Source organism: Poecilia latipinna, unplaced genomic scaffold (assembly GCF_001443285.1).
Source record: "Poecilia latipinna isolate Pla-1442-1.1 unplaced genomic scaffold, P_latipinna-1.0 Scaffold1161, whole genome shotgun sequence".
NCBI classification, from domain to species: domain Eukaryota; kingdom Metazoa; phylum Chordata; class Actinopteri; order Cyprinodontiformes; family Poeciliidae; genus Poecilia; species Poecilia latipinna.
In genome coordinates this window covers 89,923-114,038 of record NW_015113777.1, presented here as the reverse complement: position 1 = coordinate 114,038, position 24,116 = coordinate 89,923, and the positions used below count along the sequence as shown (strand labels likewise).

Sequence of the window (24,116 nt, the reverse complement as noted above, 5' to 3'; positions counted from 1 at the left end):
AACTTTAAATTGCAGCTATTTGTCGGCTCGCCAAATTGTTGAGAAAGAGATCACAACCACCTGAGGCTTTGGCTGTTTGCCTGAGGTTATCTGAGCGCGCTCACTGCCTCGGTGCCTGCTGAGAGTGTTTTTCTGCAACAGTAAGGAAGTGAAGTACCACAGACATCCAAATCAGTCCGCTCTTTCTTTTCATTCACTGGTTTTCAGTTATGTGTAAAACATCAGTAACGTGTATATGTTCTAATCAGAGCAGATTGTTTCTTTAGAGTTTCTAAGTTTTGCCTCTTTTAGCTGGAGTTTATTACAGAAAATTGTTTCAGAATTTGCACAAGAGAGCAGATCTTTAGACCGAACCGAAAGTTCAGTCAATTGTCCATAAAGTGAATTGATGCCACTCTTGTCGGTTGCAAAGATGCCATGTCATGTGGAAAAATGTGACATTTTATTTTTGTGTTTTTAACACATTTAACACAAGTTTGTCTAGGCCTTTCGCTATGCCACAGTTTGCTACACCATAAACTGTCCCACTAAAAATTGCAGTAGCCAGTAATATTTTTGTTTCGGGATAAAGAGATATAGACCTTTTGTAAATAAAACTTCCCTTCATTCTTCAAGTCCTACCTTCTTCTCTTCCTCCTCTTTATGTTGTCCTTCATTTATTCTTTTCTTCCATTCTTGTGCCTTACCTTGTTGTTTTTTCCTGTAAATATTTCATCTTTGTCCCCTTTCCTTCCTTTTGCAGGTGCTTCTTTCCCTTTTTTTCCTCATGTCCCACTTCCTTTTCATCTATATACTTCCGGTTTTTTCAAAGTTTCAAATGTAAAGCTTGTAGAAATGCTGCCATAAATCTGTAGTTAACTTTAGTGCTTTATTATTTTTTCAACTTTAAGGACTGTGTGACTGTAGAAAGTTGCCTGGAAAAGTTTTAAGTTGGTGTTAGAACTCTGAATCGGGCTTTTCCGGGCCCGGCTGTGATTTGAAATAAACTCGCTCACATTAATGGTAACTTTTCTATATTGTAAGATAAACTGCAGCTTCAAGAACAGATCTAACCCAGGACTTTTGATTTAGTCTGTTCTTGCTTTCTCACTACTAAAAGCAAATATGTGAGCTTATTTCCATATAAATGAACAAAGGTTTGTCCGAAAAGGACAAAATTGGGAATTTACTATCAGAAATGCTGTTTTGGTCCCAAGAAATAAGTCATGGTGATCTCTCATGAAGTAAGGAGAACCTGGTAAAGTTGTTTGTACACAATACTGAGCACTTTGGTGGTGATTTGCGGGGCCAGACCCTCGTTCTGTTTGGTCTCTAAATAATCAAACAGGAAGTGGAGAACTCAGACCTTCAGTCTGTTTTAATAAGACAATGCAGCCTGGCTGTTTGCTCAGGCTTACCCATGTGACTCCTAACCAAATCTATGCTTGTAGAGTTCAGTTTGACTCCGCTTCTCATTTTCATACATACAGGCTTTATTTGTTCATTTCCTGACAGCACTAATAGGAGCTCTGGGAAGTTATGTGTGCAGCAAATTGTTCTTTTACTGTCTCACATGAAACACTTTCTGCTGGGTGGACACTTTGTTCTACCAGGTGGTTTAAGCTGCTGCTGCTGCTGATGATGATGATGATATGTATTCCCAGTTCAACGCTGGCTGAGCTGCTTTGCTCTTCTCGTTTTCTTGTCTCCCTGTTCTTCCAGAACAGACAGACCCCTGACTTAGTTTATTTCAAATTTAAAACACTCATTATTAAATGTTATTTGTGTTTTTGCTTTGATCTGGGAAAATATCAGCTGTGAAAAAGGTCTACAAAGTCATAAAGGTTTAACTATAGACATTTATTTTAAAAGCCAGAGGGGACGCAGCATGTTTTGTAAGATCTCTAATTGAAATAAAAAATAAGTTGTTTGTTTTGCTCTTTGCGTAGTTCCAGGATCAATTTTAGAAATTAAAGCATGATGATGGGGAACTTACCTGAACTCTGACAAAAAATAAGCTTATCTTCAGCCTGCCGTCCAGAAATCCTGTGCATTCATGACCTGAATGCTTATATTACACCCCATTCTTATCATTCTTCATAACATCTGCCCTCTAACAAATCCTTCAGAATGACTTTGTTCTTTTGCTTTTTTTTTTTTTTTTCCAATTCAACATTAAAGGCAACGTGACTTATTTCCTCTCATGCTAACCTTGTTGCTCTTGGTCTCCTTGTCTCTTTCTTACATCTTTCTGTTTAATCTTTCCCTCCTTTTGTTCCATCCTTCTTTAGGATACTTATACTTCTTAGACTTCTGTTTTTTTCTCCTCTTTGTACTCTTACCCATTCATGTGTCTTTTTCTCTTATGCTCTTTAGACTTTGATGCCACTTGTCTGTAATTTCACCTTTTTGCCACCCCTGACTTCTCAAATATTCACCTTTCCCCTTTTCGATTGTGTGCCATTTCTCCTGATTGCTGCCTTCTCGAGTTTTTTTAATATTTTTTTAGCTTTTGTGTCAGTGACTCTGTAAAAGTGTGTTTCCGCCTCAGAAACCGTTTCCAGGGGGTAGTTTTCATGGACCATTATTTACCCCCGCTCTGTTTCCACTGCATGGACCGTGTTGGTGGAACTGTACCTCTGAAAACCAGCCCTGCTGGGCAGCTAACACTTTTAATATTACCCCAAACCTTCTGGGTGAATATGAGGGTATCATTTGTTTATCCTTGTATTTGCAACAGATTGCAAAAGACAGGTAATAGCTGATGCTTTGGAAGAAACCCAAATCTAACCAATAATCAGATCACACAGAGGGTTATTAGTGCTAACAGATTAGTGCACAAACTTAAACACAAAAAGTAACTAAATCACAGCAGTGATTTATCACACACTGGAGCAAAACACCAACACATCTGACAAGTGTTTAATTACAAGTTTCAATTTGGTTTTTTCTTATTTTTTGTTTTTACAAAATTTTTAAGTTTTTTAGTAGGTTTTTTTTTATTTTTATTTTTTATCTTAAGCGCAAAATGTACATATGTTTTTTGTCCAATTTTGGCTTAAGTACCGCTCTGAATATCTTATGCTTCCAGCAAATAGCCTTTTTTTTGAGTCTGTATACTCCAGTTGATTAATGATTAATTAATTACTAAATTAGTTGACAATTATTCCAATAATTGATGCATCTCAATTGTTTTAGCCCTGGGTAAGCAAAGTATAATGTGACTGAAAGCTTCAATAGCAGAGTCATCTTTTGACCCATGTGTTTATAAACTGAAGATCAGGTGAAGTGTATCGGCCACACGGTATGAGTAGCATGAGACTTCCTGTTTTACAGTTCCCCAAAAATGAATCTTTTTTTTCTTTTCTTTCAGCTTTTGTGGCGTTATCAACCAAATTGTAGTTTTCACAAAGCCTCAGCAGTCCTTTCTCAGCCTCTCCCTCCTTGAAAGACTCAACAGGAAATAATGCAATTTAGTTAACAGTTTGTCCTTATTACCACTCTATTATTAATAGCTGTTTTCCTTTGAAAATAAGTTTTTGGTCTATTAGTGTAACGTCTAACTCCAAGCACTCTGTAAATTTTGTCCCGCTGTTTCATTCATTCCTCTTTCATAACGATGTGGGGGGAAGAGTGAGCGAGTGAGTGATGCATTTAGGAGAAGTGAAGAAAGCTGAGCTCGGTTACCCTTGGGGTTAACTGCAGATGGGCAATGGACTGCTATGAACAACTGGAATAGAGTATATTCTGCAGCTTTAGAGATCACTCCTGTGAGGAAAAACATTCTTTGTGGAAAGAGAGGAAATTAAAGGCTAAAGACTCCTCTTTTTTTTTTAGAGCAGTTTTTTCATTAATTTTGCCCTTTCTTGCAATTCTTTCAACTTTACCATCTTCTTTTCTAGAATTACCTCTGCCTAAATAATAGCCAGAGGTAATGGGGAAAAGGAAAATACTCTTAAGCTCTGAAGTATTCTGGCTTTATTTTTGGAAAATATGTATCATTTAAATAATGGGTTCATTTGGCCTTGAAATTATTTTCCTGTTTGTGCTGATTATGACTCCTAATTTATCGTATTTAATTTTCTCATGCTGTGAAAATAACCCCTGTCAGTTGTTTCTTCTCAGAAAATTGATCACTGATCATTAATGTGGCAGATCATCGGTTTAAGAAATTGCTTAAATTAAAATTGCATCTCTTTTCCAGACGTTTCGTTGTCAGAGTAGAATATCTGCGTTGGTGAAGACCAAAGATTTTCTCTTCCAGCATCGCAGAGACGGTCTGATTAGATTCTCCAGCACCTTGCTGCATTATTTTGCATATTAATAAGGGGTAACCAATTTTGCTGTAGCTCCCACAGAGCCTTAAAGCTTTAAATTATGGATTAATATCAATACATAAATATTAATGCTGATCCATTAATTGGTAATTAATGCACAACTTAGCCTAATGACCTTATGGGCTTAACATGGTTTTAATATGAGACTGTTTCCAAACAACCTGTTAAAGTCTAATGTGTCTCCTGCTCTTAACTCTGATAAACTGCCTTGGATTTCATCTGCTGATTAACTCCCAGCCTCCTGCAGGCTGGAAATTTTTAACAACCACAGAAGAATCCCGCTGGACCCAAATTCATCCTCAAGATTTCCTTTAGCCACTCGGCTTGGTCCTAAAAATTAGCAGTAATGGTCAGTTTAAACCGCCCATCAGTCATGTGGTTTATCCTGGACTTAAACCTGATCACTGACTTCCTGCTGTGGGGACTAAATGTCAGCTGGCGAGACATCTTAGTTAATGCAGGCAGGATTAACGACAAACAAAGTGATTTAGGGTGAAACCTTTGGTTTTTGTTGCAGCTTTTCTGTAATGATACCCGGCTGTATGTGCAAAATGTGTTTGCATCAATACTTGCGTAGGTGTTGATTTTAGAAGTTTTTTGATATTTATGTTTTCTGTCATGTTTATATGTATAAAAAACAGCTTGTTTCTTCTAAAGGCCTTTTGTTTTAATTAGCTGAATGATATTCTTTCTGTTCTGATCAGGCTGCAGACTAATCTGGCTAAAAATGCGATCAAACGATTTGCTTGCAAGACACATGAAGGTCGAGCACAGCTGTCTATGTAGTCTTGTTAAATATGGAATATGATTATGCCTTTTCCAAATTAGGACAAGTATGGAAAGAATCAGCAGACACTGTCTATACATCTGTCTGTCCTTCAGTTAAATTCATATCAGTTTATTTATGCAGCGCCATTCACGACTGCAAATTCAATAAGACAATCAGATCAAAATTCAAAAGAAACAATCAGTTTAAACCATACAAACAGGTTGAAATTCATTATTCGCAGGTTTTGCACAGACTTGGAATTTTCAGCAATCATAGAAACTTTAACTGAAATCTGACCAATCACCTTAATGTTTTCTTTATTTCCTTCTTTTTTTGATCAATCACTGCAAATCGGCTGAATTTTGGTCATAATATTGTGATGGTGATATTTATGATGCTGTTTTAAGTACATTGTAGGTGGAAGACATTTCCTCCAAAATCTTCAAAAATTTGAAAAAATTTACTTCTAGGAAGTTTTTTCTAGTTTTTTTTTTTCTAGCAAATGTTTGACTTTTCAAATTTAGAAATTTTCAGTCCTTTCTAGAAAATATCTGAGGTTAATGTAAATCTTCTTTTTTTTTTTTTTTTTTCTTGCAAATTTTTGACTTTTCAAGGTCAAACAGGTTCTTATTTTTTGGGAGAAAATTTCTGATATTAATCTTGGCTAGATTTTTTTCTTCTTCGGTCTACATGGCCCTAATAGGCAGTCATAGATATTGCTATCACAATATTATCACCATTGCAACATTTTTTTTTTTTTTTACATATTTTGGCCCTTCCTTGTATTTTTATTATTTCCCTTTTTAATTGACCTAATAGTCAATTAGTTCAATGAAAGCATTAGCATGCTTGTATGCTAAATAGAAAGTTGGGGTCACAAATCTTGTACTAATGTTTCGGTTCAACCATTCATAAAGGTCTGAGGTTTTAAAACCTTAAAAAAACAGACTTTGATAGAAATATCTGCTGTGCACTCTTTTTAGCAAACTTTAGTTTTAATACTTCCAAGAAAGGGCTTCGGAGTGTGCTAGTATCAGCCTGGAACAGTGGGAAATCTGGACATAAAAAAATATGCAGGAACCCTCATCTGTTCACAAGAGGAGGCATTGGTCTCATACATCTGCTGTGCTGCTGCTTCACTTATTCATGGTGTATCCCACCCCCTCAGGTGCACCAGTTCTTTTATTGTCAGAGACTGCCTTATGTTAACATTTTCTGTTTTTGTTTTGTTTTTTTTTATTTTGTAAAGCTTCCTTCTCCTCCTCAGCCTCTGCACTGATGGCCATGATATACAACGATCTGTTCCTTTTTCTGGTAGATTTGCTCAAGGTTTCGTCTGTATACACCTATTAAGGTTGTTTATTTTATTAGCCTGTAAGATGAACAAGTGAATTAAAACGTATGCTCTCATATTGGCAGTGAAGTGAGTGAGATCTGACAATCAGCAAGGCAGAGTTGCATCTTAAGATGCTTGTGTTACACAGCAGTCTCCCTCCTGAACTGATGGTGATGCCTGCAGAGAAAACATCATTAACTGAAATCACATTATGATTATATTAGAAGACATTTCAGTACTGTAACTCAAACGCGTCTACAGTTGCAACTTTTCAGCCTCACTGGGTAAAATGTCGGGAAGCTGATAGTCTGAAGCTCAGATTTTAAGGCTTTTCAAAGCAATATCATGGATATTTCCAGGCTCATCAGCAGACGTCTCTACGGAGGCAGAAAGGGGCAATAAAATGCAAAAGGCTCAACAGAACAGCAAACATTCACAAGAAAAGTTGCACTAAAACAGAGGTTGTGCTGAAATGTTATTCAGACCTTCTGCTTTAGCAATAATTCCACTTTAGCGTATCCAACGTTTTAACGTAGCTTCCGCTGTAGCTTATCTGCTGCTTTAGCTTAGATTCCACTAACGCAATAATTCTGCTTTAGCATAACTACTGTTTTAGCATGTATTATCCTTTAGCATAGCTTCTGATTTAGCATAGGCTTCACTTTAACTTCGGCTTTAGCCAAACTTCTGATTTGGCATGGCTTCCTTTTGGTGTAAATTATATTTTTCTGTTGTGACTTTTACTGTTGCATTGCTGTTTATGGATTTTGTTGATCCTTACACTTTTTTCATGCTCCTAATTTTTTCCTAATTGACTTTTGCATATTTATCAACTCCTTATTTTTATGTTCCTGCAGGTGAAGAAGGACTCTGTAGTGTCTTGTGTTCTGGACACGGAGGCGGTGGCCTGGGATCGAGAGAAGAAACAGATCCAACCCTTCCAAGTCCTCACCACTCGTAAGAGAAAGGTACGAATAAAGAGGGACGTAGGAAAGGGAAGGGAAGACTATTAAAATATGTGCTTTGTCGTAAGAAGGAAATAGTAGGAGATAATGAGAAGAGAAAGAATGTGTGAAAAGGTTAAGAAGAGAAAACAAGACGAAGACAAAGACCCGAAGGTGGAAGAGAGCGAGATAATGGAGTGAAATGATCCGACAGACTGGGGGAGATGGACAGGGGAAGAGCTGGGAAAAAGTGGTAGGAGACTGATAGGTCAGAGGCAGATGAGTGAAATGGATCGAGAAGGGAGGCTGAGATTGGAAATGTCAGCAAGGTGTTTATTCACTCCTGATCAGAGTAACGGCCTCTTTCCATTACACCAATCACATTAGGCGGAAACGGCTCCCTTCACCCTGTCTTTTCGTGTGCGAAATGACACCCCGCTAAATTTGGGAAGGAGAAATAAGCGTGCAGCTACGAGCAACGCCATGATGAAAATGGCCGAAATGATTATGTAGATGATTTTCTTTTTTTTTTGCTTGATACTTTTTCCTGTTATTATGCAATCATAATTATTGGTAATGATAGTTTTACGCACAACCTGATTATGGATTGTTGGCTCTGGTGTTTTTTTACCACCACCAGTTTTTGCCGAAATGAAACATTCGAGATGAGGACACAAGACCCGATATGCTCTAATTAAACATCATTAATGAGTCGAGAGTGAAATTAATGAAAGAAAGGAGAGGGAGAGAAGTCTTTCAGGCTTTAAAGGGACGTTTTTTCTGCTTTGGCAAATAAATCTCTGTCTCTGAAGTCAATGCAGAGTGAAAAGCACAAGAAAAACAACTTTACTGGGTTTTGGGCCACATGAGTTTGAAAATATTACTGGGAGAATAAACTTGCATTACAAAAGTATTTTGCATATAAAATCAAAGTAATTAGAGCTCCTGATCTTAAGCCAAAATTTATCTTTATGGATTGCATTCATTGTATCTCTGAAAAAGGAGTTATTGTACTGTTTTCAACATTTTCTAATAAGTGTGTAGATTAAAAATGTCTAAGGTGTGAAATTTACAATGTTGCCTAGAATGAGGCTCTGCACAAATAAGTCTTGAATAATTGCAGCTTTCCTTGATACAGTAAAAGGCCTCTTTTTTACCATAAAACTAAAATACTTTTTAAACATAAATATATGGACATGTTTGAACATAGTATGTATTTTCACCCTCATTCATATTGGTGTAAATGGTCATTAACTTGAAACTCGACAACAAGTAACGAGCAGAATTCAGTCAGGATTTTCAAGCAGAAATATGCACATGTGGAGAACCAAAACAAGACTTTGAGAGCTAAAGCATTGTATTAACAGCCAAACAGGCATAATATGAGATTTAATAGATTCCAACTGAAGCACATCAAAAGCTACTCTGCATTGGCAGAACCTTGATTTCTTGATTCTAGTTGTTAAGCTTCCCAATTTTTGTCTGGATGTGATCCGTTTTGAAAAACCTTTGCAGCTGCTTCGTCAGAAAGCTGTTGACGAAATGCCTCTGCACACCACAACTGGTTGGTGGTGCTAAAACTGGCATTTAATTAGCAGATTCCCATTCAAGACAGACTAAAATACGTCCATTTTTCCAACATGAGCAGAAGTTGTTTATCTTGGACACATGTTCAGACGTCCAGCTGCAGCAACCAAAAAAACTACAGTTGTTAGCAGGCACACTTTTTTTATTTTTTATTTTTATTTCTCTCTCGTCATTTTCTGGTCAAATACTCTTCAGACCCACAACCGACTGAGAAACATGCAGCTTTGGGAAGCACTTTTAGCACAGTTTTAATTTGTTCATTTAGGAGTATAACAACCAATGATAAAGAAACTGACCAAAATAGACAATCTTCGTCAAACATGTAAAAACAATAAGCTTCAACAAACCTTCTTTCAAATAGTTCAGAAAGTGCAATTAGAAAATCTAAATATAATGTAAAATAAATGAGCATAAAGTATAGAATTAAACTGAATAGATTTGCCCTTGTGGATCAGTAAAATTGTCACTGGTGTAGGTTTTTTTTCAACAATACATATATTAATATTGGATCGGCGCATTTCTAATGAAGCTCGTATTGAATAAAAAACTATATCCTGTAAGTTTCTTGTTTTTGTTGCAGTTTTTGAATCTTCAAAAAAAGCGTCTTAACCATCTCAGGATATATCGAGCATATGTGTCCAAAAGTGTAAAAACACCACTTAACATTTTTTAGTGGCATCTATAAATTTGCTAATTCCCATGTTTTAAATTAGACATATGCTACAGCCTGTGAAATAGACGAACAAATATCTGAAGCAGGCGGTTCTGCACTTCATTGTAGTGCAGAAGTCGGAGAATTTTCCAGCAGGACCGTGACAGAAACGGCTGTAATAAGTCAGGGTCTGGTGTAGGAACCGGGGTAGGGTGAGCATGATTGGAGCAAACAAGATGAGGTGCAAGAAAGGTGAGATGTAGAAGGAGGAGAGACGAGCGAAGTAAGCAGAGGAGTCGAAAATAAGACGTGCACGCTGAGGAGGTGTGATGCTTTTAAAAGGCGGAGAGGCAGTGGAATTGCTAGGTGGGTAACTTTAAAGATGAGCCGAGAACAAATCAAAGAACCCTTTGTAACAAATCCCAAGGCTGGAAGTAGAAATTTGTGGATAGCATGTTTCTATTAGCATATTTTTGTCAAAGTAAAAATACTAAAGAAGTGTGCTGTTCCTCTGCAGGATGTGGACGCCTCCGAGATCAAAGTCCAAGTGTGTGTGTATGCCTTTGACCTCCTCTATCTCAACGGAGAGGTAAGGCCAAGTGATACAAATATTACCCAGAGATCGCTCAATTGTTCCTCTTGTCTTTTTAAAAACTTCCACGCGTGCGGGTGCATTTTTTTTATTTATTTATTTTTTTGTTGCAAGCACGCACATGCGCTCGCAGCCCCGCCGAGACGCCGGCATCGTCCTTGAATACCAATGACGGTGCTACTGGAGGCTGTAACTGGATAATGATTGTAACGCTCATTGTAATTCCAGCTGAGTGTGTCTTGATTGTGTGTCTGTCTGAGACTCTCGACGTCTGAGAGGGAGTCTGTTCCTCTTTCAGACCATGTGTGTGCTGCAGATGGTGACTACGACTGAGTGAGGATGTGTTTGTGTCCTATTTATGCAGAATTTTTAAGTGAATTTCTTAAATCTGCTGAAGACAATGCTAATGAGTGGGTGCTCCCATCATCCTCTACAATGTGAGCTCTCCCAAGTGGATTGAAGCCAAATTGCATCATTAAAGGAACTCCAGTAACTGTTAAATCCTGCCTTTTCAAGGCCATTTCCCTCTTAATTTGTTATTTATGCAAATGTTATCTTTTAATATTTCTTTATGCTGAAGCTTTTTCTCATTGTCTTGTTTTTGTCCTGAATGATTTATTTATTACCCACTGTTGATGTCACTTAACCTCCTAAATTGAATATATGGACACAGTTATTGAGTTGGACTGTTACGCTTTTGGAAATTTCATTGAATAAATATTATTTTACGCTTCATAGGAACATATAATGTATTTGAATATATACCTAATTGCAAAATTATATTTAGGTAGGAACTATTCAGTTTGGAGTTTGACTCAAGTATAAGTATAGAAAATAAAAATCTTGACATTTTAAAGTATTTCTGAAGATTTAGCAATAAATGATTTAGGAATACATGAAAAGTTTACGTGTGTTTTAGATTAATTTAGATGTTATTCAAATATTACTATAACAGCAGCAAACATTGTCCAGAAACTCTGAACCAAACAAATAAAGAAACGATGCCGATTCATCCGTCCAGCCACATATCTACACATCATTCAGTAAATAGTTTTCTCATCATCTGCCCAGCCGCTTCGCTTCTCCATCCATCCATTCAGGCTGGATGCCTGCACATCCAACAACGGATGTTCATCATAGATAGTCCATCATTCATTCGTTTTTCCATCTATCTGTCCATCCAACCATATCTGTTCATCATTCACTCATCCATAAATCCATCATCCATTAATTTTTCATCAATCATCTCTTAATCCATCCATTTTTACATTCAGCCATTTTTAAAAAACATGTTTTTTGCCCAACAGATTTACTTTCATAAGTGGAACAATAAAATTACTTTGGGTTTGTTTCAGATAAAATGGACAGAGATGGAAGTGGGAAGAAAAATGTTGAACAAGGTTAAAAGGGAAAGGAGATGAGACTAGAAGAGACAGATGTGTAGAAATAATTCAAAATAAAATCCTAGAAGTCGGCTTCTACACATGCGGAAAGAGAGGAAAAACAGAAACTACAGCAACAAACAGCATATGTATATATAATAACTACAAAGTACATGACATAAGTTAATGCAAGATGTATTTAGTGGCAAGAAACATTATCTTTCCACCCCCTTGTCACTCATTTATTAAATATTTTTCCATCCATGCATCTGACCTCATGTGTCCGTCCATCTATTCAGCATTAATTCCCACACCTATCAGATTCTCCCACATACATTTAGATGGAACTGGATTTGGAAGCTCTCCAGTTCATTTTCCACTGCACAGTTCCTTCTCAATGCATGTGGGAGCGTCTGATTTATATTCTTTTCTTGTTAGGATGCAGGGAACAGGAGAACTACGCTTGCCTGTGTTTGAGGTTACATTAAAATAAAACGAATTACCTTTCATTCTGAATAATTTATCAGTGAAGTAATAGTCATTTTTCTGTCTAAGTTACCAACAGGCTTTTAAGTATGAACAAATTTAAATGTGTGCACTATGAATAAACATGCACATTATTTCATTAGTTATGCATACAACAAATGTGCTGCTCTTGTTCCCAAGTTCAGCTGTGGTTTATGTTTAGCCAACATTTTAAAACATTTAAAGGTCTTCAGAGAGCTTTGAAAACGAATACTGAAAATACTTAAATGGTAACAAGATGGTCTGATTCTTTGGCTGCAAAATTTTAGTTAAAAATGTGGACGAGCTTACTGTAGCTGAAAACAGTTTGTGTACTTAAGGTGACAAAAGTTACGCGATCTTTGTCACATTGGGGATTTGGGGACAAATGAAAACTAAACTTTTTTTTTTACTAAAAGCTCCTCTGGTGTGATGTTGTTACTGTAACTTATGACCAGATTTAGCTGTTGTACAAGAGTCATTTTCAGCTTCAAAAAGAAATAAAAGTCCTTGTTTACAGTTCAGAAATCTTTCTCCAATGACATCAGATGGTAAATTTAAAGGTTGGGAGAAAAGTTTCTGCAGCCAAAAAAGAAAGCTGCCAAAAATGCTGACTGTGTGAAACCATAACCCTTCAGCTAAAACCTGACCAGCCACCTGGAGCTGCGAGTTGAGGACACACGGGACACAAATACAAGTCATCGATCGTACATGGAAAATAACCTTCTCCCAGGCCTAACCTTGCCGGGGAATAAAAAAAAAAACAAGGGCTTCTTTTTACATTTTTCAACTGAACATCCACTGATAACTACTTGTGAACCGGAAAGAACACTAAACATGATTTTATGGTTGAACGGAGGAAGCTTTGATATGACAAGAAGACTAAGGGCAATCCATCTCCATGACACATGTACCCAGTCTGCTTTCATTCAAGGCTGTGCTTTGATGCGTGCCACCGTGTCATTATATGCCACATTTTGATTTTAATAGCATAAACGCGACAGAAAATCTGCAGAAGCTGTCATCATATAGGTAAATACTGACTTGATTCATACTCCATGCATGTTGTGTCATATTAGGGCACAAACATAGACACAGATACACATTTTCCATTTTAACTATGTTGCAAAGATGTGTGGAGTTCGCATCATATACCTCCTTGGATCACACAGAGCTGGAATTTTAATTAACATTTTAATTATTTACCTCACAGACTAAATTGATTCTCAAACCTCCAAGAGATTGCATCTGTAAGAAAATCCATCTTTGTATATTCTAGGCAATGCAAAAAATAAAAAAATAAAAAACAAATAAAATCACTTATGTTTGAGACTTCATTGTTCTGGAAGACTGCATTTGCATTCTTACATTTTCCTGCAAACTTATTTCTACCGTTTCAAAGATGAATGAAAAGTTTCAATTAAAATACAATTTTAATTTCACACCAAGGCATTTAAAGAGATGATAAAATATTCAGTGGGAAAAAAATTCAACCTTAAATAATTGATTTTTACAGTCACTGATGAGATGCTAATTAGCCCCTTTTATGTTAAAATATTGTACGTCTTCTTCCAAATAGGATGGCATTTCTCCTGTAGCTTTTAACGAATTTGATGTACACAGAGACAGATGTTTAGCAGGACCAAAAGGTTTTATTTTTATTATTTTTTTCCCTGCATGCCTTGTGAATAACCCTTTGGCATTTAGGTGGTCTAATGGTTGTTGGTGAGACTTGGTGACCTTAATATACTTCACACTTTTCTGCACCTTTCAAAGTGTTTGTTTTGGAGATCTTAGGACTGGTCTTTAGATAACTTTAGGTCCCCAGCTGGCCTTCTTTGTGACACTTCCAGTTGTTTAAACTTCATTATTGCTTTGCCTTTAGATCAGGCCAGGTTTAGACGAGTGGAACTTTCTGTTATTTCCAGACTCGTGAAAACTTTACCGTTACCGAGCAACCCAAGTGACGCTAGCTGCTGGAAAAGACAAGTGTTACCATCCAGAAACCACTGGCTGCATTCTTATTTATTGTGCAGGAGGCTCTACTAATGCTTTTCAAAGCAATATGGCTATATAACTGCGCATCTATTTGCAGCCATTTTGTTGTGAGAGTGTAAATGTTGAGTTGGGGAGAGTGAGCAGCAGCAGTCTCTTTTTAAATGGACAATATACAGTAGATAAATTTGATTTGGATTTCTAGTGTTTTCCATTTTGAAGAATATCTAACAGACGAGGGCTTGCACCGCATTTTTTCCCCAGCATTATAAAAAGCAATGGCTTATTAAAAAAAAATCCCAAATATTGTTCAACCCGACATTGCAAGAATAAATCATAATAAAAAAAATAGTTCAGGTCCATTTATTAATCAGTTAAAATGTTTTTTATTCTACTGCAATAAAATCTAAACTAATTTTTATGTGTTTTTCCACCTCTTCACCAGAAGTAACGGTTGTATATGGCACTCAGTACAAAAAGCTTTAAACCTAAATGGCTCCCCGAGCTCAGACATATATAATTTTAGTCAGATTTATGCTTTGGGCTACCAGGACTAAGAAGCAGAACAGCATGAAGGAGGCAGATGTGTTGATGTCATTTGTAATAAAAATCCACATCTGTTTACTTTTAGTGTCTTGTCTTCTGTCTGCACACTTTCCAACCCAGCCAAGTTCTGACAGATTTGTCATATTTAAGAGTATTTGTCACCATTTAGTTAATTTTTCATAAACCCAAAATGGGAAACGCATTCAAAACTGAATATATAGGGGAAAAAAAGGAAGACAAAATAAATAAGAAACTGTGTTGTGCATGTTTGTATGCTTACATGGGCGCGTGGGTGTTTGTATGTGTGCCCAAAGCTGCTGCATCCAAGACTGTATTCTGAGAAAGTGCTTGTTTATACGTGTGTGGGCAGATAGTTGATGGTATTTCATCCTTGTCATTGCAAGCCTCCGAGCTATCAGGAGGAAACTGTTGTAATGATGCGGTTTTGCCATTTTCTAATGATGTTTGTGTTTCTGTCTCCGCGCTCAGTCCCTGGTGCGACAGCCGCTGTGTCGGCGTCGGGAGCTGCTGAGAGAGAGCTTCACAGAGGTGGAGGGAGAGTTTCTGTTCGCCCGTTCCATCGACTCTCACGACACTGACGCCATCGCAGAGTTCCTGGAGCAGTCCGTCCGAGGTCTGTGAAACGGAGGCAAACTTTTTCTTCTCGTCTTCCTACCTTTGTGTCATTGGTGTTTGTGTCATCTTCCCGTTTGTGTCATCTTCCCGTTTGTTGGCTCCCCTGAATCTCTTTGTGTGTGTGGGTGCTTTGAGTAAAAGTTTCATTTTATTTGTGTCTTCCTCCGCTGCCTTAACGTGTAAACTGTCTGTGTGAGCGTATCCAAAGCGACGCCAGAACTTGTGGGTTGTATAATGGATTTATTTTGTGTTGTGTGTGTGTGTGTGTGTGTGTGTGTGTGTGAGACTCTGAAGTATAAAGGATGTGTTTTCCTTGTGCATATGAGTTATGTCCCCGTCCTTGTCGGCGGCCTCTTTGTTTCCCAAAACCCGTTTGTTTCCCTTTGAGACCCACCAACACAAAGACACTCCGTATATCCAACAGATAATCTCTTAATTTCCTTTCTGCACGTCCAGAGTCGTGTTTTGGTGCATTAATGTGTTTGTTTGTGCAGACTCCTGCGAGGGCCTGATGGTGAAGACTCTGGAGAAGGATGCGACCTACGAGATTGCCAAACGTTCTCACAATTGGCTCAAGGTGTGTGTGTGTGCGTACTGGGAAATCAGTTTTTATTATACAGGTAGAGTGAGCAGCACTGCTTTTCTTTTAAAGTAAACATGTTGCTGGGAAATCTGCATCCTTGAATTCAAATGGACGCTGCTACAGAAATAGTTGTGCGACGTTAAAACATGGCAGCTCTGGTTTTAGTTTGAGTAAGATGGAGGTGCTCTAGTACGACCCTTCAACCTTTAGATGATTCCCTTCTTCAGCTGACAGCATCAGGTGTGTTGCAGAATAAAAATGGTTTCCCTGGAGGAGGACTGGATTGGAGCACTGATCTAAAACAACAAGATTACTCAGGCCAGTATTGAAATCTTGATTATTTTAGGGCTGAAATGAATCCTCGAATAATCCTGGTACCTCAATTACTAAAAACCCTCAAGACAAGTTATCTGCTTCAAAGCGTCATGAAGTATGTTGTAATAAATACTGTTAAACTATTCAGCCCACAGTGGTCTGGCAAGAAGGTTTTTTGTATTGCACAACATCTTTTTTAGTCCAATTAATGGCCAGAATAATTGATAGAATACTGAATGGCTATGAATAATTGTTGTCAACCCATTCTAGATTATTTGTCACAGACTGGACCTATTTCCCCTAAAGAGTTGCTCTGTGATATTTATTCTTAAATACATATTCAGCTGCAAACTAACCCAGATAGTTGATGCCAATTTTCCATAAAAAGGATTAGAAACAAATGATTCTAAGTGCAATTTAACCATTCATGTTTCCTTTTTACATGATCAATTTAAAGTTTATTCTTAGTATGTGAGACTGCAAATGTTTTATCCAGTCATGGTAATGTTTCTGTATTTCATTTAAATGCATAGAAGAATAAATTAGCCTTATAAACTGGGACTGATGGGCTGAAATGGGTCACAGTTTTTAAATTTAAGTCCATTTTACTGCCATTTTTCTTTTTCTTTTTTTTATGCACTTTGGACAAATTAAAGGCTTTAATTTGAAATAAATTGCAGGTTTGTTTTATTTATTTTCACAAAGTAGCCAACATGGCGATGCCTAAGTGTCCATTGTTTGCGGAACCGTTTACTAACAGCGTTTTAAACTGTGCTTTCCACATCTCTTTTAATCTGGTCAGTTTGACTAGAAATAGCTTTGTAAAGTATTTGTTGAAACTTTAGATTTTAATGCATGTCAAGGTTATAAGTCTGTTTTTAAATTTGGTTTTTGGTAAATAATACCTGTTTAACTCTGAGTTTTTTCTCCCTTCCAGTTAAAGAAGGACTACCTGGACGGTGTGGGCGACACGGTGGACCTCTGTGTGATCGGTGCCTACCTGGGAAAGGGAAAACGAACGGGCACCTACGGAGGCTTCCTGCTGGCCTGCTACGATGAAGACAATGAGGAGTTTCAGTCAGTCTGCAAGGTAAACTTTTATATTTCATTGTTTGTTGAGAGGGTCTTGCATTCCACACAGAAACTGCAGATTTCTGAAGCGTTTTCAGGAAGCTGCCGAAGATGCCGTCTTGTAGCTTTCACCCCCACATGAAACGTGTGGGAGGTGGAATGATTGGATTAAAAATTGCATTTGTAGTGCAAGCAACTTTTGGATCAAACTTATCTTAGACAAGAAATTGCATTATGATACCTAAGGGTTTTGTGCTTCACATGTGCAATATGTAATTCAGATTGAGACTTTAAGGCTCCCTCTGTTCGTCACTTCATCATGGAGGATTTCTGGAGAGTGCATTTCTTTCTTTCTGGGAACTTTTTCCACATAGTGTTCTTCTAAAAGTTGGTCTTCCTCTTAAGTCTTGCTTGGGAGAAAATCTTTGTGTCTTGCGAGTAAGTGCCTCTCAAAATAAGTGATAAGCTTGTTGTGAAGATTTAAAGAGCTTAAGCAAGTTGCACAGTTTGTTCTCTACTCTGTCCTCTAAATTCCCTGTCTTCATTTTTTTAAAATTATTTTCGTAATATTTTTACCCATAAAGAAAAAGGAAAAAGATTTAGTTTGCTGCACTTGGAGCAGAAATGTATTGGCACCACAACATTCCTCTTTTGACTGAAGCACCTCAGCAAACCAAAACCTGACTGTATGACATTAAAACCACTGTTTCATTGCTTTTAATTGTCCAATTAATGCTTATATTTATATATAGAAACCTAATTCTTTAAAGTTCTACATATTTGAAGATTTTTTTTGACATGAATATTGCTTTCCAAGCTCCTAGTGCCACTTGTGCAAAGTTGATTATTCAGTCACAACCTTAACGTGTTCCATCACTTTTCTGTTAGTTTTTTATTTACATAATTATTTTTTCTTGTATTTTAGTCCTATAAAGGGCCATCTTTCAATGTACTTATTAACTTACTGCTAAAACGTAATTCTTGTTTTTTCTTAAAATACCCAGTGCTTCACTTTGTTCACAGCAACATCTTAAAACAGGTGAAGACACATGCAGTCTTCAAAAATCTCATTTTTATTTAGGAAGCATTGCTTTATTTATAAATAACTTTGTCTTTATGTCTCTATCTCCATCTCTCTTCTCTCTTGGGTACATTTCCAGTATAGTCTAAGTATTTTGTTAGTTTGCAAATCTTTTTGAAATGTAAGACAGATGCTTGCAAGAGCTGAGAGTAATCTTTGTTTTGATTGGATTTAAATTCCTAGAATAATTTTACCTGCTGCAGTTGAAGCACAATCAGCTAAAGTTGGGCCTAAATAAAACACAAACATCTTTTTAAAACGTCAACCTTGATACTATTTGTAATTTCAGTTTATAAGAACTAGATTATGTTGCAGAGGATGAGTTTTTTGATTTGGTGCGACCTTGTTTATTTGGTATAAGGAAAAATACCGCTGAAGTCTGATCTGACAAAACATAAGATCTAAAATCAACGCAGTATTTTATCTTATGTCCTTTTTTTATAATTAAGCTGTTTTTACTCTTAAATGCAAGCATTACTACAGAGGAGCTGCACATGTCCTCGACCTTTACCCTGTCCGTCTTGCAGAGATTTCCCTCCCATGTTCCTAATAATAACTGCAGGTGAGAACAAAGTGATTAAATAAGCCTCTTTACTTCTCCTGCCTTGAAGCCAGCATGGCCCACGGAAATCAGTGAGATTAAAAAGTGTGTCTGTCATCTTCACACATTTATATTTTTCAAAACAATAACAGAACAACTCAGTGGTTTTAACTGGTTTGCTTTCAATTCTTTAATTTTAAATCCTACATCCAGCTGGTCGCAGAGACAAAATGGCGGCACTGCAGCAGGTTCTGGAGCCGCAAAGCCATCTTATGTGTTACTGCATATGTTAACCAGTGTGACACATCATTACACCTCAGCTCCTCCAGGCCCTTGGCTTGAAATGTTTTGTAACAAAAAATGATTCCATGTCAAAAGTTTGGGTATAATTTTCACCTTTTTTATATGAGTATAAATAAGTGATTTTTTTTAAATACTCGTATAATTTTAGTTTCAGAAACAATTTTTTCTATTCAGTCTGGAGATTCTGTTTAAATTGTGTGACTGGAGAAAAAGATATTATAAACAAACATTTCACTTATTTAAAACTGTTCTGTAAGCTTCTATGCTGTATCAAATTCCTTGAGTTTATATTTAAACAAAAATAAGTTTGTTCATAAAATTATATAACTTAAATTACCAGCATTAGGTTAGCTTAGGGGTCTGACTTTTTCTTAAATTAAAAAAATATCAAAGAATTATTCAAAATGCGTACAGTGTGTACAACCTTCCACTGTGGACGAGTAATGCAGAATACTTAGGAGTGACAAAGTGGCAAAGACTTAAACGGATTTTAAAATTGATTTTGGAGTATTTGGGATTCCCAGCATTTTGCATTTTTCCTATATAATCTATTTTTATGTAATTCTATCCTCATTATTGGTTTGCATTAGGTTTAAATTTTTTCGGGAACTGCCAAAAGATTTAGACGCGATTTAATAATATTACGCTGCATAATCCCTTACAGTACTCTGCTCCCTTTTTTAAATCTTCAAATGGTTTTTAAACCTGTGTTTTGTTGTTTAGTAAATACAAAAACAAATGTGTGGAAATGATTCAGACAGAAAATTTGGCCCCTGTGTGTTTCCGTATATTCATAAACACTGTTATGTAAGCAAATCATTTTCCCCCCATATTGACAGAGGATGACCTAAAGCAGAGTATCGACTGCAGTTCAGTACTTTTATCTGTAACTATATTTATAAAATGAAAGAGAAATGGCGGCATGCCGTCTGAACGTCTCACTGAGACGGTCGTGCCGATTCAAATCAGGAAGGATGCGTTCTGCAGGACACATGAACTGGACCACAGAAACACTCAGCTGAACTTGTGTAAATATGGCATTTATCTGTGTTGCTTTGCTGCAGCCCAGCAGCGGCTGTGAGCTGATGCTGTGTGACTGCAGCATCCTGCGCTCCTGTGTGTGCAGCATTTCATCATCCTCTCGCTCCCTCAACGCCGGGCGTGAAGCAGAGGCAGAACAAAAGAAACCAGAGGATCATACGTTAGCATTTGACTCACTTTTTCTTTTTCCCCTGCAGATCACATTTATGCTCATGTCCTAGTGAAATGCCCTTGCTACAACATTCAGAGCCAGCGTGAAAATTATTGTAAAAAGCTGCACCCAGTTTTAGATTTGGACTTTTAGATTCAGGTGATGTCAGCTTTACAAAGACACCTTGGTGAAATCTTACTGCGTTTGTTCCCTTTGGACTTTTTTCCACATATGTATGTAAATCTAAACTTATTTGTTTGCAATGTGAACCGTCAAATTCTAGTTTACCGAGTTGAAATATAAAAAGTTAAAATATCTGATTTCGTTGTGTCATTTGTTGCCTGCTTGCCTAACAGGCGTGGATGACTCAGAGCTACAGACTTTTTCACTGGTTTTTGACGAAAAATACAAAATAAAACATTTTGGAACAGAAGTGAACGCTGCACAAGAGAGACTTGAGCCCTGCAACGTTTGGCACAGCATGAAATCAGAGGAATAAAAGGAAAAACTACCCTTTATCCCATGGTTTGTACTTGTGAAGGAAGGAGGCTGAAATTCAGAGGACACCTCGTAATCCTGGAAAAGTGTGAAATTTGTTGTATTTTCCAGTTTTAGATCATTTTAGGATTTTCAGACTTGCTTCAGATTTCCATTTCTAAAAGATTCTGATTGCAAGATGGGCTTTCTGTGAAAAAGGTTTGCTGCAGTACCGCTGTTGTGGTTTAATATTGGATTTTTATTGGACATTATTGTGTATATAGTGATAATTTTATAGTTGGTGTTTAAGAGACTTGAAGGAGGAATCCTTTTGCATCCATTTTTCACTTTCTTTAGCTAAACAGTCTGAATTGAATGAAGGAATTAATTGAATTCAGTAACAAAAATCTGTATCAAACATCACCATTCACGCGTTAAGACGGAAAGTTTTAGAAATAAGAGTACAGTAGATGTCTTATTTATTTTAGTTTTGTTTATTTAATGAATTGGTTGCGTTAATTTAGTTGTGTTAATCATTTAAATTGAGAGTCAGTGTGACAACAGGTCTGTTTGTCCACTTTACAGTTATTTTGTGTCAAGAATGTCTTATCAGTTGGTTTTGGTAAGAAATGTCATTTTTGATTCTTTTGTATTTTGAATGTGAATAATTCAGTCAATCAAGTTTATTTTTTAAATATTTCAGCAATTAGGCAGATCAAAGAGCTTTAATCACAACAACATAAAAACATCATAAACAAATAATTCAGCCAACAATTGTGACAGCCAGTTACAAATCATCATAAATACACATCAAACATGGTGGTTAATGTTGCATTTATTACAATTCAAGAGAAACTCTAAAAGCTTTGTGGCCTTGATTTAAAGGAACTCAGCGTTTCAGCTGTTTGGCAGTTTTCTGGAAGTTTGTTCAAGATATGTGGTGCATAGAAGCTTCTTTATGTTTGGTTCTGGTTCTGGACATGCATAGTACACCAGAACCAGAAGATTCGTCTGGAAGTTTGATACAACCACCTTTTTTTCAACGTATCGCATTGACAATAAACCCGACCGTCACATTAAAATCATGACTCCTTTCTAAATTCCTAGAATGGTTCCTTCTTGGTAAAGATATCTTCCTCTGTCGTCAAACTGGAGCCATTTTCTACAAACACGGTTTTAACACCTGTAGGCCTCTGTAATGTTATCTCACAGTCAAACAGCACTATTGATTGGATTAAGCTGCTGGAGGAATTTGATTATCAGTCCAACCAAACAAACAAGTCACTATAATTGGCTGAGTGAAAGAGGTGTTGGGTTCTCACTCCTAACAAACTGTACCACAGCTGGCTCGCTAGGAGAACAGATAAATAATGCATAAAGGTCCCACAGCTGAATTAAACACCTCTAAACCTTGAATGCTGCCTCGCTCTCGTACAGTTAAACTTCTCACGGTCACTTGCAGAATATATCTGCCGGTGACTAAATGCTAAATTTTCATGATATGCCTACATTTCTTTCCATCCCCCTTTCCCACAGCGTGTGTCATCCTTTTAGGTGTTTACTGGTGTCTCGGCGAGTTCAAATCCTTTGAGAGGCGACATGACACTTTAGGCGAATCAGGCAGACAAGATGCTCGAGTTGTGGGGGGATTTGCTCGCCTTTCTGTGTTCTGCCTCCTGCTGCCAAATGTCTGCTGTCGCCCCACGAGGGAATGTGTGTATATATGAGTGCGTGCCTCTCTTATCTCTTCTCATCTCTTTGCAGATCGGGACAGGCTTTAAGGATGAAGATCTGGAGCAGCATTACAAGTTTTTAAAGGTGAAGTAGAGCTGCATGAGTGTTGAAGTGAAAAGCCGGGCTAAAATAATCAAAGTTTCAGGACCGCTTTACCTTTTCTTGTTTTGATTCCCTGTTCTTTTACAATCAACATCATCCTCCTTCACACAGATGCTTGGAGAGAACATTTGCAATTAGAAATTGCAAATTGAAATCCTTCAAAGTAGGGTTAAAACAATTAATCGATTGTTGAAATAATCATCAACTTATTTAGTAATCAATTGATCGTTAATTGGAGTATTTGCTGAGAAAATGTGCTTGAATTTTACCTGAATGGCATTAAAAGTGAAGAAACATAGCTACACACTGAATCACTTACCCAGGAGTACCTTCTACGTTTCTCAAACTATTTAAAGTTTAACCCATTAAACCAGGGGTCCCCAAACTCCGGCCCGCGGGCCGGATCCGGCCCGCCACGTCATTTGGTCCGGCCCCCTGAACAATGACGGAACCGGCCCGCCTGCTCATACCAGAGAGCATTCAGTGTTTTTTCATATATTGTATTTTCCGGTTTATATGTGGATTTTTCTTCAACCACCAGGGGGCTTTTGAGCAAATGTGAAACTTACTTTCCCTCAATGGAATATATACTCGTTAGTCACCGTATCACTCACGGTTTTTTCCATTTGCATTCTGGGTAAAAATCTATCCAAAAGTGTCGTCGTCGCATTTTAAGCTAATGGTAATTACTTGCAGTACCTTGCGAACCAGTAGGGGGCGTCTGGGGATCACAGTTTGAGAAAGACTGTTCTGTAAGGAAGAAAACCCAAATAGTGAATGGATGCATTAACTACCCCAGTAGCTTTGTGCAGGAAAGAGGCAACAACAAAGAGTACATACACCTCATTATCAGATGCAATACTTTCATCAGAGGCTCGCTCCAGGAAGTTCACATTACCAAACACAGAAACCCTGAGCCGGGCTACAGTCTGCAAAACCAGGCAAAGTACTTATCGCTAATGACTGCAATAACTCTTTCAGTGGCTTTATCCTCAGAAGAGGCAGAGCTAAACACCAAAATACATCCAGTTGGTTTGCAAATGTGGAAATCCATGAATTACTGCTGCTTCACCTTTTTAAAAAAAATGCAGCATTGAGAGGAACCGTGGGGGCGTTTTCTGACTTTGGGTAATGAATTGCTTTTTCAATTTACATTAGAAGAGGTTTGTTCCAGAGCAGTGGAGCAGCAGCATTTTAAGCACTTGTCAACCGCTCTGTGAAAATGATAGCTGTTGAGAGAGCCCGACTTCATTTGACTTCATCGGCTCATTTTAGAGCCGCTGTTTCGCGAATAGCAGCAGAGAATGGAGCAATTTGTCGAACTCGAAACAACATTTCTAAATATACGTTAATGTACAGCGTTTTTTATTTATTTTACATCGACAAAGTAATCATTTAAACATTAGAGACTTAAGTATCTGTTGTGTAAACCGCTTCACAGAAGTAGCGCCTGAGAAT

General features: G+C 37.4%; 1 protein-coding gene across 1 annotated transcript in view; it reads left to right on the top strand.

The window, feature by feature from the left end:
- The window catches only part of lig1 (ligase I, DNA, ATP-dependent), a 72,678-nt gene that overhangs the window by 37,652 nt on the left and 10,910 nt on the right, over positions 1 to 24,116 (top strand). The window contains exons 19-24 of the mRNA XM_015053137.1: positions 7,279 to 7,389; positions 10,122 to 10,193; positions 15,113 to 15,257; positions 15,754 to 15,836; positions 17,095 to 17,247; positions 22,587 to 22,640. Coding sequence (XP_014908623.1) covers positions 7,279 to 7,389; positions 10,122 to 10,193; positions 15,113 to 15,257; positions 15,754 to 15,836; positions 17,095 to 17,247; positions 22,587 to 22,640 — 618 coding nt within the window. The remainder of the gene's footprint in view (positions 1 to 7,278; positions 7,390 to 10,121; positions 10,194 to 15,112; positions 15,258 to 15,753; positions 15,837 to 17,094; positions 17,248 to 22,586; positions 22,641 to 24,116) is intronic.